Source organism: Protopterus annectens, chromosome 7.part0 (assembly GCF_019279795.1).
Source record: "Protopterus annectens isolate FY-2018-M chromosome 7.part0, PAN1.0, whole genome shotgun sequence".
Lineage (NCBI taxonomy): Eukaryota > Metazoa > Chordata > Ceratodontiformes > Protopteridae > Protopterus > Protopterus annectens.
Window position 1 is genome coordinate 1237469677 of NC_056739.1, and position 15903 is coordinate 1237485579.

At 37.4% G+C, this 15903-nt stretch overlaps 1 protein-coding gene across 3 annotated transcripts in view; it reads left to right on the forward strand.

The window, feature by feature from the left end:
- The window catches only part of SHF (Src homology 2 domain containing F), a 998232-nt gene that overhangs the window by 327894 nt on the left and 654435 nt on the right, over positions 1-15903 (forward strand). For all 3 annotated transcript variants that reach the window (XM_044077854.1, XM_044077855.1, XM_044077856.1), the window contains exon 3: positions 5310-5528. In XM_044077854.1, coding sequence (XP_043933789.1) covers positions 5310-5528 — 219 coding nt within the window. The remainder of the gene's footprint in view (positions 1-5309; positions 5529-15903) is intronic.

The window sequence follows — 15903 nt, forward strand, 5'->3', positions numbered from 1 at the left end:
AATTCCACACCTATTGTCTCAGGCAGGCAATCATTTCCTCAATGTCAGGATTCAGTCCCTGCATCTAACAGCCTGGCATATTCTGTTCTAGAACCTGGAGGGTCACAGCTTCCTCAACAAGTTTTGAATGTTATTTTGGAGGCCAGAAGGCCTAGTACAAGGAAAGTTTATGCTGATAAATGGAGGAGATTTTTTATTTGGAGCAAAGCAAAGAGCTTTGATGTTTCCAAGTCTGATTTGAGTGTTTCTCTTCAATATCTTACGGAATTATTAGACAAGGGTTTGTCTTTCTCCTCTGTAAAAGTTCATGCTGCAGCCATTTCTGCTCACTATGACTGTGACCCACCATTATTCTCTCATCCTTTGTTTAAGCAATTCCTTAGAGGGGCAAAGAACATAAGACCCCTGCGTAGAGCTCCTACTCCTTCCTGGGATCTCAATTTTGTGTTGGAAAAACTTACTTTACCTCCTTTTGAACCTGCAGCTACGTCTGAGTTAAAGTTTTTGTCTTGGAAGACTGCTTTTTTGTTGGCCATTACGTCTGCTAGAAGGGTATCTGAATTACAGGCTCTTATGGCAGTTGAACCCTTCCTGATTTTTCATAAGGATAGGGTATCTCTGCGTACTAACCCTACTTTTATGCCCAAAGTGGTTTCAAATGTGGCCTTGAACCAATCTATTCATTTGCCTACTTTTTATGCTGATCCCCAAAATAAAGGGGAGAAAATTTTGCACACTTTGGATATTCACAGGCAGTTGCGTTATTATTTGAGCAGGACTAAAGGGTTCAGACAGTCTCAACAGTTATTTGTTTCTTTTGCTTTGGCCTCTCAGGGAAAACCTGTTTCAAAACAAACTATTTCTAAGTGGATTGGCCATTGTATTGCTTTTTGTTATTCTCATCATGGTAAGGAGATTCCGGCTGGAATCAGACCTCATTCCACTAGGGCTACTGCCACTTCTACTGCTTTTTAAGGTGTAGCTACTAAAGATATTTTGGAAGCAGCTACTTGGAGTTCAGTGCACACTTTTTCTAAACATTACCATCTCCTCTTTATTCGAAATCTAGGGCTGGATTTGCCACTGCAGTCTTACAGGGCTTATTAGCAGCTCCCAATGCTTTATGATTTTGCCAGCCTCCCTTTACCCTTGCTTTGGGATTCTACCCACAGGTTATGACTGCAGCAATGTGAGATGAAGAACATAGTACAGTTTTGTACCTACCATAAATGTAGATGTTCGAAGATCCACATTGCTGCAGTCCAATTTACCCTCCCTCCTTCCCCTCTGTAGTTTGGAGTGGTTGTATGGTTTGGGTGGTACATGTTGTCTGTACATGGGTTTGGGCTGTGGCCTTTCTTTTTAGGGCCTTCTGACATCTGGGGCAAGAAAAGACTGAGGATATGATGTCGGTCATGCGCTTTAATACCATGATGCACTGACGTCAGATCTGAGCGCCCATGACCGACGCCAGCCTAATACTTTGGTATTCGGGCCGACCGAGGACAGCGGACTACCCACAGGTTATGACTGCAGCAATGTGGATCTTCGAACATCTACATTTATGGTAGGTACAAAACTGTACTTTATTGCGCCTAGATCTATTTTCCAGGTCATCCAGCTTTGTTTGTAAATGTGTATTTTGTTTCAGCAGAAACTCAATGTTGATTTCCTCTTCTTGGATTCTGTTTTCCATGTCATTCACAGCTTCTTCTATGCCTGTCATCTGGTTCTTCTGTTGTTGCAGGTCTGTATGTAACAGGTCTATTTGTTTTGTAGTTTTTTCTATGAAGGTGTCTATTTTAGTATCCATTTTATCCATTTTATCAGTAAGTTGCTGGATTATAATTATCAGAGACTGAAGTTCTTTCTTGATGCTGGAGTCTTGAGAATTTGTCTTACTGGAACTCATTTCAGACTGATAAACTGACAGGAAAATTTCCACAGTGATTTCTGACAGGAATATTGTTAAGATTTCCTTTCTTTTTTAGATATAGTTCAAGAACTATATAAAACAAACGTATTTAGAAAGAAAATTACTTCAAAAATTAATTTTTTAAGTAATTAATTCCTGTCAGTGTAATGAAATTGGTGGAGCTGAAGAAATCTGCTGCTATCCTGTGTTCATCTTTGGCCACGCCTCTTCGTCTGCCTTATTTTCTGACTTCATTCCACAGTGATTTGCCAGAAAAACACAATTTTATGAGAAATCGAAAATATGAGGCAAAAATCTGGGTAATTGTGAGGTATGAATCCCCCCTCCCTCTTACACACACTCCTACCTCCCTCTTATTTATACACACACACACACACACACACACACACACACACATACATACACATATACATATACACACACACGTATACACACACACGTATACACACACACGTATACACACACACGTATACACACACACATACACACACACACATACGCACACACACATACACACACACACATACACACACACACATACACACACACATACACACACATACACACACACACACACACACGGACTTATCCACTTCTTACACATGCACACACCCCTACCTTTACCTACCTACTTCTTACATACATGCATACACACCCCTACCTACCTCTTACACATACCTCTTAATCACTTAAACACACACACGCACACACCTACCTGTCACTTGTACATTCATCCACAGTCCATACTTCTTCTGGAATCCAAATTCTGCATGGATGCTGAGGATGATTATGTAAACCATTGGTCACACAGAAGCAGAAGACAAAAACAGGTCACAAACATCTGTTGTGTCTGTGCGACTGGATGCAAAGGGCATTCTTTAAAAAAAAATTGTTTTTAATTAAAAGAAAATTAATCTCCCGTCCAGATGGAAGCCTAGCCTGCAAGAGGTTTGCACTTGCCTGTGGGCATCCTTGGCTCTAGCTGTCTAATTGATCAACTCGATGCTTAAAATGATCCCTTTTAATAAAAAAATGTTGGCCTTTTGATTGAAATGATTCTGTTGCATTTATAACATTGCTGATGGAAAGCTAAACATTTTTCCCTTTTAGATTCATGATTTTCACCACAGTTGCAACAGTTGGCAATGAAACTGGGTAAGCACACACCCTCACCCTTATGCCTGTTTGCTGACTCACTCTTATGCTTCACTGAGACTGTGCAAACTCTGGGGTTTACCATTGACTGCTGCAGGGGCTACAGTTGTTGCCATGTACTTGGGACGGTTTCTTTTAACCACGTGTTGCATACTATCAACCTGAGCTTTGTCACTGTGCTTCTAGAGCTATTCTAATTTGTAAGCTGTGAGCTCATATGTCTGTCAAACCTCAGTGGCCTTATTCAAGGTTATATCACTGTCACGAATCAAAATCTTTCTCACAGCATCGTCTTTATTACCACACACAAGTCTGTCCTTTATCAATTCATCCCTTAAATCACCAAATCTGCACATTTTAGCCTGGTTTCTCAAGTCAGTTATATATGCCACAAAAGTTTCACCAGGCTTTTGATCCCTTGTATACAAGTTCCTTTCCATTGTAACATTTGTCTGGGGGTTACACATTTCTCTGAAGTTAAATTTTAAGCACTCTGGATCCTCCCCTGACTCAGCCTGTACAGCAATATGATGGTTTCCCCCTCTCCTGTATAGATTGCAGGTGCATACACAAATGAATGTTCCCTTTCTGTGGCTTCTGACCCAGCTAAATTAAGCAAAATAAATGCCTTTGTACAGAGTCATCTTTATCAGGAAATGTAGACAGTATAAAAAATGTTTTATTCTTGCTCAAATACATTTTCTGCAATATTATTGTCAAACACAAGTGCACTGGGTTTTCGAAATCCGTCTGACATGCCTGCAAAGTATGCACAAATACACTGAAAATATGTCTCTTGTAATTATGTACAAACAAACTGTACTGTGAGCTTGTAATAGCATTCCAATGCACAATAAACTCTTTGAAATACTGTACATTGTGAAATGTACTCTGTAATGGCTGTGTTTTGTGAAATAACTTTACTGTAATACTGCTCTAACATGCGAACACTTTATACACTTCTGATAACTGTGATATCTTGAATACAAAAAATACGTGCTTAGCACAAATGCGGTTGCTTTTCCTCTTATTTTATTCATTTTATGCAATTCGGACTTTCTTTCAAACATTTTACGTAGTAATTCAAATATTTGTATCAATATCAGACATACTGGTTTATTCGAATATCATTTAGAGCGTTCTGTATGCCTCATTTCATATTTTGCAAATAAATAGTTTTGTGCAAATTTTAATAGTTGAAATTTGTTTTTGACCTGTTTTCTGAATTATGCATGCGGTAGGGATGATCCACTCCTTTATATTCCTCCAGTGTCAACCTGGTGCCTCTCGGAATTAAGTGGAAAAGGCTGGAACTCTTTCTGGCAACAAGTTGTTTTGGCCATTCTTCTTCTAACATCACATGCCTTTAGACATGCCACTTCTGACACCATGTCGCTTGTCCCTCTCTAACACAGATGACAAGCAGGTGTAGTAGTTTGTTTATATGCTGTAATACATAGAAACGCATCAGGATGGATTCCACATCATACAATATAAACAAAATGATTAACAGACAGACCTTGCGTACATGCTTACATTTCAACAGCTTACTATAAAATGGCACTCAGACTCGCATGTGCTGAGTATTTATACACTTATGCAAGCCCTTGGGTAGCTTCTTAAAGATACATACACACATTGATCTGCAGTAGGCATTTAAAATAATGGCTTGTATGAGGCTTCCTATTGAAATGTCAGTAATAGTATTGCAGAATGTGGCATAAATCTGTATGCTGGGCATTTTTGTGGCACACAGGGAAAATGTGATTCTGGTCCAGTTGTTTAGATTTGCTGCAGAAAAGTCATTAAGGCAAATGTTGAAGGCACTTCACTTCTTATAGAATGAACTTAGTACAGACCAGTATTATGGCATACTTGGCTACTAAAAGAAATGGCCCCGAAGGTAAGGGTTCTGCTGTTAAGAGCTGTCAAACACATTTTTGAAACACTATGATCTGTGTACATTTTTTTTCTCATCTCTGTTGTCTTGACTGGATTAGCACCCTTTAGAAATTTGTATTGGAAACTTTGCTAGTTTACCCTTGGATTCAGTGTTCACTGAATTGACTGTAGCATTCCAGAAGGCTGGTACGTCATTGTTCACTCATAGTTCATTTCTGAAGTTGAGTTTAGCAAGCTAGAACTTCTTAATCAGTTTGACATGCTGATTGGAAAAAGGCAGTTATAAATCATCAGTATATTTTGCCTTTAATTGCAGAAATCCGGAGAAGAGGCTCAAAGGACCATTCTTCTAAACCACTGCACCTGTATGACACCCCATATGAGCCAGTAGAAAATGGAGTGGACTCTGATACTGAGAAACCTAACTGTCCGCGACCAAGGGAGAGTCGTCTTCCAGAAGATGACGAAAGACCTCCTGAAGAGTATGATCAACCTTGGGAGTGGAAAAAGGATAGAATCTCAAAAGCTTTTGCAGGTGAGCAAGTTTTAGCAGAAGCACTAGAAATGAATTGCCATTTTGACTGCTTGTAAAAGTGTAAGTACTTAAAACCTTTTCAGATAAGCTGCTAATCTGATTGTGTGTGAAGGTGTCTGCTGGATTCCACAAGGCTAGACTCTCAGAAGTACATTTCATTGGCCATGGCAGCCTAAAACCAAATTCATTTTACCGGGGTAGTTCTTTTCCTTGGAATGCAATGATTTACAGTTACAGTTTAAACTTTGAGACAATGAGGTCCCCTTGTCTGGTCATTGACCCCTTGTCTGGTCATGTTCAGATTGAGGACAGAGCCCCCACCCTTTTACATTTTTTTTGAGATTTTTTTGTTTTAGTTAAACAGTTGTAGTTTAATGAATAAATATATTGTATTCCTTTACTTCACTGTGAGAGGTCCTGGATTATTGATTTAATATAATGTGTACCTTTATATTGGCTACTATTTTATTTGTGTTTTGTTGTGCACTGGGACTTGATTTTTAAGAAAACTGTGCTGTAATATTTAATCAATAATCCAGGACCTTACAATAATCCATATCAGTCTTTATATGTCATTAAAAGTGTGTTGCAGTTATGGCTCATCATTAAACTATGCATTTCAGCTTCTTTTAAAACTGTATATTCTTTTTCAGGTATAACCACAGGTTTCCTCTTGCAATGTATTTTTGATATTTTTATCTTTTTTAAACATTTATAGAAGATCTGCTATCCTTGAAGGATAACATTTAGTTTTCTGTAAGCGTCACTGGCTGCAGTGTGGTGATTCAAAGCTCCTACATTTTAAAGGCCCATAGCATTGGTTCAAGGGGATGTATCATATACTGGATAGAGCAGAGAAATCGCCGTATCCACTGCATCAGTGAAATTGTCACTAACTCAGGAGAGCCAATTTTGCCATTGTCATTATGCTGTTTCAACAGCGGACCATCTCAACTGAAGGAACTCCATACTTTCTCATTCCTGCATAACACCATTTCATCCCAGAGAGAGCACCAAGTGACATATTTGGAAGCTGTTTGAGGTACTTTATTTGTTTGGCATTTGATTAATTTGTTGCCTTGAGTGTTGCTAGTCCCTAAGGCTTACAGCTAATTAAGTAGGGTAACTCTGTTTTGCTATGTTAATCTGTCCTTTATACAGGACATTTTCTGCATCAAATGAAAAAGCTCCAGCCACAACCCACCTAAAACATTGCAGACTTCAGTGAATTTTAATGACTTGCGTTGGCAAGAAGATAGTGGTCGGTATAGTTTGTGCCTTGACAAACTATTATTATCTGATGTGCAGCATGTTTTCAGTAAAGACAAATACTGCAGTTAGGCTTCATTGTATTCATACTGAACAAGACAGACCAAGGCTTGTTTACTGACAGAGTCTTTAGACCTTGCAAGTTTGTTGAACTTGATTACACACATATCATCATATTGTATTTGTTCATGGCTGTATGAGGCGGCTGACTAATAACCCACAGAATAGTTTCTTTCAAGTCCAGGTATGCAAAGCTGTGCTTTAGAAAAGAAAAGAAAAAGTAAGCTATCACCACGGCTTAACTCTTGTATAAAAACAAAAAAAAAATGTATTTACATAGACATTAACAAAGATGGTAAACGCTTTCACAGTCATTAGACTGCTTCATCAGACCTAAATACAAAAACAATGCAATGCTTATATAAAACTCTATATAACCAGTGAAAATAAGGCATTCAATCATTAATACTATCTCTAAAACTTTATACAGAAAAAAAATTCTGATTCAGATGTTTCCAGGCATAAATGAGCGTGTCTCTTTAAAATCTGGCCTAAAGGTTCAACCACTCCACCACTGAAATAGTTTGCTTAGTAATTTGTAATGTTTATTATAGAGTTTTGAGTTATGTGTTTTAGGGATAATTGTATAGATGAGCAAGAGAATGTTTTAGAGATAATATTAATAGAGATATTATTAATGATTGAATGCTTTGTTTTCATTGGTTGTACAGAGTTTTAAATCGCCTCACAGCAAGAGGTTCTCCCGTTCGATTCTCTGCTGGAGCACCTTCTGTGTAGAGTCTGCATGTCCTCCCCGCGGTCGAGTGACATTAAAGACATGCAGGTAGGTGCGTGTGTGAATGGGTGTACCTTCTTTGAAGGTTGGGTGTCGGGCTGACAACTCAGCACCATAAAAAACCACTGTTGGCCATTAGCGGATCGGAGTTCTGCTGTGGCGACCCCTAACTGGGAGAAGCCGAAAGACTTTTTTTTGTTTTTTATCTAGTTCTGATGTAGCAGTCTAATGACTGTGAAAGCATTTACCATCTTCGTTAACATCTATATAAATAAAAAAAAATGTTGTTCTTGTATAAGAGTTACGCTGTGGTGATTGCCTACTTTTTATTTTCTTTTTAACTTTGTGGTTTAATGGGATCTTTACCAGTAGTTTTACCATTTTCCTGTGTTTGTAAAGCGGTGCTGTACCCCAGCCATTTTACACAAGAGTTCTACATGATTCAGTTCTTGGATTGCTTTGTTTCTATTTATACTTCAAGGCATAATTTTTCCACTACAAATGTCGCTTTCTGTTGACAGCCTTGTTTTTGGTATTAGTCATTTTTTTGCGTCTGTAAGGCATCCTTTGAATGTGATCTGTTCCTTTTCTTTAGATGCATTCAACATAAAGTTAACACTGACAGCACTAAATGCCTACTGTTGCTGCTCAGTAAGAGCCACTGAAGTTAATATTTAAAGACATAACAGCACACCGGAAAGGTGCACAGGTGAAGTTTTGAAGCTGTTGACAGCATCAGATACCTTTGAATCCTGTTTGATTACTGTGGGTGTTTAAGCTGCTGGATTTTTATGTATCCGGTGGTAAGCATGCACTGGTATATCAAAGGACTCCTCCTGTGAACAGAATGTGTCCTTCTCCTTATTACAAGTACAACTTCTGTTCCCAACTCTAATTCACTAGATTCTTACTAAAATATGCAGGGTTGTGACACTGTTTAATTGCTAATGACACTGATGCATCACCTTAGAGAATGCAAGATGCCAGTGAAGACTTTTTTATTGGCACGTTGCTTTTTAAATTGCAATTCAGCTGTTGCAACCCCCCCCACACACACACACACACACACACACACACACACACATTACATGTTATCAGTAATTCCTTAAGTAAACTAGAGAGACCCAGGACTTGCCTCAAGACTGATGCTTTGACTCTTCTTCATTGGTGCTGGAACTCTGTGTCTTTCACCAGCTGGGCAAACTAGGACAATTTAGAACTGCTGTATGTTTTCAATTTACAAGGATCCTGTTATGAATGTAGGCTGCAGTGTCCTTGAATGATTTGCATTTATTCTTCTTTCTTCATTTATCGGCTCTGAACCTCTGTGTACCACCTAGTGATATGTTTTAAGCATGTGCATTCCCCTCACTCTAAGTATGCTTTAGAAAGTGGTCTTTATACCTGCACTAACTACTTTATTCTCAGGTGTACTCTACTCATTTAAATAATTGATTTACCTGGTATTATCAAAGTGATAGCAGAATTAACCACTCTAGTGTGTAAACACTGACCAGATGTTGGGTGTTTTCACCTTGGATATTGCACTAAAAGTACTCTCGATCACTGCCTTATAAAATCTGTATTATCTGTACTTGATTGTATCTGATGTAAAGTCTCATATGATTATATTTTACCTTATGAAGAGCTATGTTAAGAAGGTTTCTAACTTGGAAGAAATAAAACTAACATACATTTTTGAATGCAGTTAGGTTGCAGCTGACGTGTCGACTGTGAAATAATACTTGGTAGAGGCTATTGCTTGTCATTTGAAGCTAGGAACAAGGATGGTGTAAGCTGTTGCTTGACAACCATAACTGAATGATACAGCAGTAACAGTCTTCTGACTGTAATTGCAGGGGGCTAAGGACTGACATCTACTAAAGTTCATATCTATGTATCTGCTATATATTTATACACACACATGCATGCAAGACAGGCTTGGAAATAAATCTTTCAGACTTCATCTTTGCCCTTCCCAGCCTAGTTAGCTGATGACATATTTATAAAAAAAAAGTACATTATTTAGAATGAGCCTGCATGGAGAGTTGTGTTAGACACAGCTGTGTGTGTGAATGCTAGAGCTCTTAGAAATTCACACCAGACGTATATGTAGGGGAGGATAATAACAGAACTGTGGTAACTAATAAGACCTTGATAGATACTCAGCATGTTGATTATGTTGTGTAACTGGCACCTTCTGTGGTATAGTCTTAAATATGAAGCCTGAGTGATGTGATACAGCAGGAGGCAGTGTATCCCAACATAACCTACACCCTATCTATATTTTACATTTTTTATTACTTAATGTTGTGTACACTAAAAGATGTTGATGTTTTTTTTTTTTTCTTTTTTTTTTTTCTTTATATTGTTAATTTTGTGTTCTGTTCAGCCGCTGCAATGTTGGCTGGGTTTTATGCACAGTTAAGTTGCAGATTTTCACTAGGTACAGCAACCCTGAATTTATGTATGGCATTACTGAATTTACAGGATTTGGGATGTTTAAAGTACTGTCATTTCTTTTTTTAATTTCTCCAAATCTTTTGGGTTTTTAATACCATGACAGGAATGGACCCCATTCCTGACCCCATTCCTAAGTCAAAGTACGATTAAAGTTCATGAAATTAGTGTTTCAATCTTTGATGTCAGCCAGAACCGCTCTAAACAGCACCTACAATGTGCCCAGTAATGAAGACTCCTGCAGTTTGTATGGAGATACACGTATTGGTAACATATCTAAATATGATTGTAGATTCTTTTTTATAAGACCCATTGTTCCTACTACTGTTGGAACTGTCTGGGTATCTTTGTTCCACATTGCTCTCATTTCTGCCACAAATCCTGATATTTTATGACTTTGTTGCTTTCTGTACGCACGACACTGTAGTCACTGGGTGTGGCAATCTCAGTGATCAATGCTACTTCTGTCTTCTTTTCTTGGACCACTACATCTGGTTTCTAGCATCTATCTTTTGAACTGTTGGTAATGGGTGACCACATGTGATATAAACTTCATTTTCTATGATGTATTGTGGCTCATGTTCCCAGTGTTTTTCAGCCACTTCAGTACCACACTGTTTACCCAATCCCCAGTACAGTAGTCTTGCCACATTATTATGCCTTTCAGTATACTGTTCTCCTGGCATTGTATGTTGCAACCAACAGTAAGGTGTGCAACTGTTTCCAATTCTGTTTTACACATGTTCAATGGACTTTGTAAACCAACATGTATGTAGCCCACTCTCTTGGGCCGCCAATATTAACCTTTCATCTCTTGGTTTGAATTTGCCTCTCCTTAACCATTCATTCGTTCCTGATTAACATGAGGTTCCTCCAGAGGTTTTCTATACTTGCAACTATATTTGTTTTTTTCACATTTCTTGCCTTCTCATCTTGTCCTTCACCTTATATTCTTTCTTTTGTTTTTTTTTTTTTGGCATATTCAGTTGCTGCCTGGTTTTGATCTACTTCTGGTTTGATTTCCATTCCTGCTTGACGCTGATATGCTTCTGCTAGATTAAGCAGAGAAGTCATCTTAGATTTATTTTCCTCATGTTTCAAAACTTTCACTAAGTTTGGGTCTTGTGAGGTCAGCAGATGTGTGGAGTCCCACAATTGCAGATCTATACATGTAGTCAGTTTCAAGGAGACCCATCCCTCCTTCGGGATGGGGAATATATATTCTTGGTATGCACCGATTTTTATAAATCATTTGAGCATGAAGCATCCTTTTCCTATCTAATCTATTCAACACGTTTTGGGGCCAGTCAGTCACTCCAAAACTGCAAGTTAGGACAGGAAGAGCAAATTGGTTTATTGTTTGGATTTTGTTCCTAGATGTCCATGCTGTTTTCAGAATTAGTCTTCTAAAGTATTCCTTACCAAGTTTTATTCGCATTTGTTCATATTTTATTGTTGATCCTTCATCAATTCCCATATATTTATGCACTTCCTCTTACTCGTGTTCTTTTATATCACATTCTTGTCCCAAACCAATGTTTTCCTGTTGCTGCAGTTTCCTGCTTTAAAGTTTGATTTTTCACATTTATCAAGACCAAATGACATCTTATACCTGAAAGAGTTTTGACAACTTGCAGTACTTTTATTTCCCGTAGGAGTTGTCACATGTAGTGGTATGTTTCAGCAACTTCTTTAAGGTTATTCTGTGAATGTAATTTGCAGAGGTTTTTTTTTTTTTTTTTTTGCTGATTGTGTTTTTTCATCTTCATGCCTACCAACCATCAGGCTCAACACTGCTGAGAGTTGTACACACTCCCAATATCTAGCACCATGTATGATCACCAGTAGGGAAGAGATTGTTCACTGGAAGAGGTTGTCATCCAGACAAGTCACTGTGGAGTTTGTGCCCCTGACTACATCCTCCTTCCTCTTGTCTTGGAAGGGTGGGGAGGGGTGCCCAGCATACAGGGCATCCTTGGATCCTACTCTGATGAACCTTTTGCGTATCCATAAAATAAATATCATCATAATTACTAGATCTACAGTTTTAAACTTTGATTGTCACATACATTCTGCATGGAAGAGGGACAAGTATGTGTCTCATAGAATTCCCTTTTTCTGGAACAGGCTTCCCATCCATATGAAGCAGAGCTCTTCCCTAGCCCTATTCAAGAGTAACCTGGGCCAGTGGATGGGAAAAATGAAATGCACCCTGAATGCAGCACCCCTGTCTCTAATGAAGAGAGAAAGCTTGTAAATCTTGCTCTAGCTTATATATACCCCTTAAAATAACCACTGAGGCACACAGACTTGTGGGATACAGTTAGGATGCTTGGCTAGATTTATAAAGGCTCCACTGGTTGTTAGCACAATATACACCTATGAACATTAGTAGGGAGTGGTAGTCACCCCTCCCTTCACAATGAACTGCACCACAGGTACTAGATCTTTTTAGTTACCTATTTCTTTGAAGCTGATCTTGAATCAGAAACCTAGATACTGTCAAATTATAAGTTTTACAGTGTCACCAAGCTTTTGTTCACCTCCTCATGTAGCAGCTAATCATTTTCAGTTAAGAATCTCTAAGAAGTTTCCACTGAAAATCTGCATAGCTTGAAAAGTAAGCTTTGACTCTATTTGTACCACCAGATGGGTTTGAAGTACATGTCTCTCTCTGTTTTCTTGATGGCTTTTATTTCAGTGAGACGAATGTAAGAACTGAAGACCTTAATGTGTAAATCCACTTACACGGTCTTTCACACACAGGATATCACTTACCACTTTTGTCATATAATGAGAATTAGTTTTATCTGCTGTCTCATAGAATCAGTCAGTTCAGATTACTTTTTCAACCTAATTGCCAAAATGCCAGAGATCATCTTTTGTGTACCTTGGATGTCCCCAGACAATTAAGCAGTTGAGACATTATACTGGAAGAATTCATTCTTACAGAAACAAAGTGTCTTTTGTTACCTTAAAAAAGGAAATGAGTGGCTGCCTGTCAAAGAACAGGCACTTAAAGTGGCTGGCTCATTACATTAAGTACCTTGAAGAACTAAAGAAGGCACTTGTCATAGTTTCCTATAAATATATATATATATATATATATATATATATATATATATATATAATGTGTGTGTGTGCACTGTATTCTTAGTCCACCTCTCAGCACCCGCTGTGATGCAAAACCAGTGCTGGCCTTTCCAGAGAAGATGACAGCTGTTGAAAATATGGTTAGTAGACGTAATTCAGGAACAATTGCTTCAGATTTTTTTTTTAACAAAGTATCAGGGAAAGGAACATACTAGACATTGTTAGTGTTACTAAAGAAATTGCTATTACTTCATGTCAGGTTTTGCAACCATTGATGTGCAGTGGGGGGTTATAAAGGTTAATTTGGCGCTAGACAATTCTGCCAAACTGAAATCTAAACCAGTGCACAGAAGATTAATTACAGTGTGTATGAAACAAAACATTCTGTATGTAAAACTAAGTGGAATGATGGGTTCAGTAGAACTGGAGTGATACTTTCAATAGAAGAACAGCAGAAGGAATGTGGAAAGTTTTGAAAGAGAAATTGAGTGCAAAAAAAAAAAAAAGTTTAACATCAGGATCTAGGCATACAACATCAGGGGGATATATATTTCCATAAGAATAAGATACCTGATTAAGGTGAGAGACAAAGTGTAAGAAATGGAAAACAGATCAAGCTACAACTTCTGAAAACTGAAATAAACCATCTGGACAAACTAAGCATAGTGTGAGACGAGATCAAGAAAATTTTGAAGAAAATTTAAGATATTGAGCATAATAGAAAACCATTTATTCTTGGATAAAATCCTATGCAAGACTGTTTGGCTCCACAAAGAGGGCAATAAGTTGTTCTAGTGACGTCTGGGTAACTTCAGATATTTGAATCAAATTAGATTTATATTGAAAAAGAAATATGCAAACCAGATCCAAGCTAAGTACTGGGAGGAGACAGAATTGGTAATAATGATCTTAGAATATTTCAGCAAGAACTTGTAGTACCATTATACCTATTATTTACTAGGCCGTATAAACATGGGGAGATTCCTCAAGATTGGAGATATGCTTATTAAATCTATCTTTAAGGGAAAGGGGAGTAGGACAAGCCAAGAGTCATATAGACAGTTAAGTCTACTTTCATGTTGTAGAAAAGTAATGGAGACTGTAATGTTGGCTAAGTTGTTAGAACTGGAAAGATTGGGACCTGAAACCATGCATCAACATCCTTATGTTGAAAATGGATCTATTACTACCTGTAACATGATGTTCTATAACAATATAATAGTTATGAATGAAAAATTGTGCAGTGATGTAATTTTATATAGATTTAACTTCAGCATTTGACAGGGTCGTACAGAAAACACTGATCAATAAATTAGAATGAGTAGGTATTGATTTACTCTTCATAAGATGGATAGATCCATGGCTTACAGACAGGACATGGCAAGTATCATACAGCAATTGGACCGGTGAAATTATTGCCTATATTCAGGGTGACCCACAGGGCTCTGTCCTAGGCCCTTACTTGTTTAGATTGCATCTTTCAGACCTATCTTTTACATCTGAAGTGTTCTGTGGTCTGTATGCAGGTGACATGAAATTGGGTAAAACTGATTGCATGTGTTACAGATAGGGTATGCCTGCTTAAGAACTTGACTAAATTGACCAGTAGGGCACAGGATAATAATTTGCTTTTAAATACATCAAAAACTAAGCCAATGAGATTTGGGAGAAATACATTGAAAGGTTTATGTAATACAGTATACACAGTGATTGAAACTGTATATTCATTTAAGGACCTTGGATTATGGGTAGATTTAGTTTTGAGTTTTTCTAATCATAATCAACCAATTGGTTAGTAATAGTTGTACAACTGTAGATTTGTAAAGTCTAGGAAATCTGAAATGAAGTCATTGTTAATTACATTAGACCCAAACTTGAGGATGGAGTAACAATATGGAATCCTTGTAAGAAAACAAACATGAGTAAACTGGAAAGAGTACAGCAAAAATATACTAAAGGCATCCATGAATGTGAAAACTTGGTATTATGAAATACTTAAATTTCTGAACCTGTACAGTGACTCTAAGATAATTGAGGAGATTTTATTCAGGTATTTAGGGTATTTGGAGACAGCTGCCTTTGTGAATGTTTGTGAATGTTCAAATAATTTTATTCAGAAAAAAAAATGTTTTTAAACAATACATAGTAAATATAACAGATCAAATAAAAGTGAATTGAATGAACAAATAAAGGTTATTGTAAAAGCATTAACAAATTATAACTTGCATTCTTGCTTCCTCTTTTTTTATGAAGATAAAACTGTGTCCATTTTGAGTGTCTCTATTAGGGAGAGAGCTTTCTCCCAAGGATTGTTAGTCCATTTCTTTGGAAAGATCCTCATTTCCTTGACTTTAATTTCCAACACTGTTACTTCTTTCAGTAGAGTGAGTCAATAGAGTGAGAAAATCATCAATTGTTGGGATGATAGGAATTCCATTTCCTAGTGATGCATTTTTTTGAGATAGCCATTATAGTCCAAAGAAGATAAAGTTCCTTCTTTTTCATAGTAGTGGTTTCATTTTTATTCAGAAGAATTAATGACTTTGACAAAATAAAAGTCAATAAAAATGGCTTGCAGAAATTCACCAATATCCTCCCAAAATGTTTTAATATGAATTCAGTCATATATAATATGTGACCAATCAGCATTACATTTTAGATTACATCTCCAGCATATTGCCTCATTAGTATTTTTAAATCTAGCTATTTTATTAGGGGTGTAAAATGTTCTATGCAAGAATTTCCATGTAAAGATTC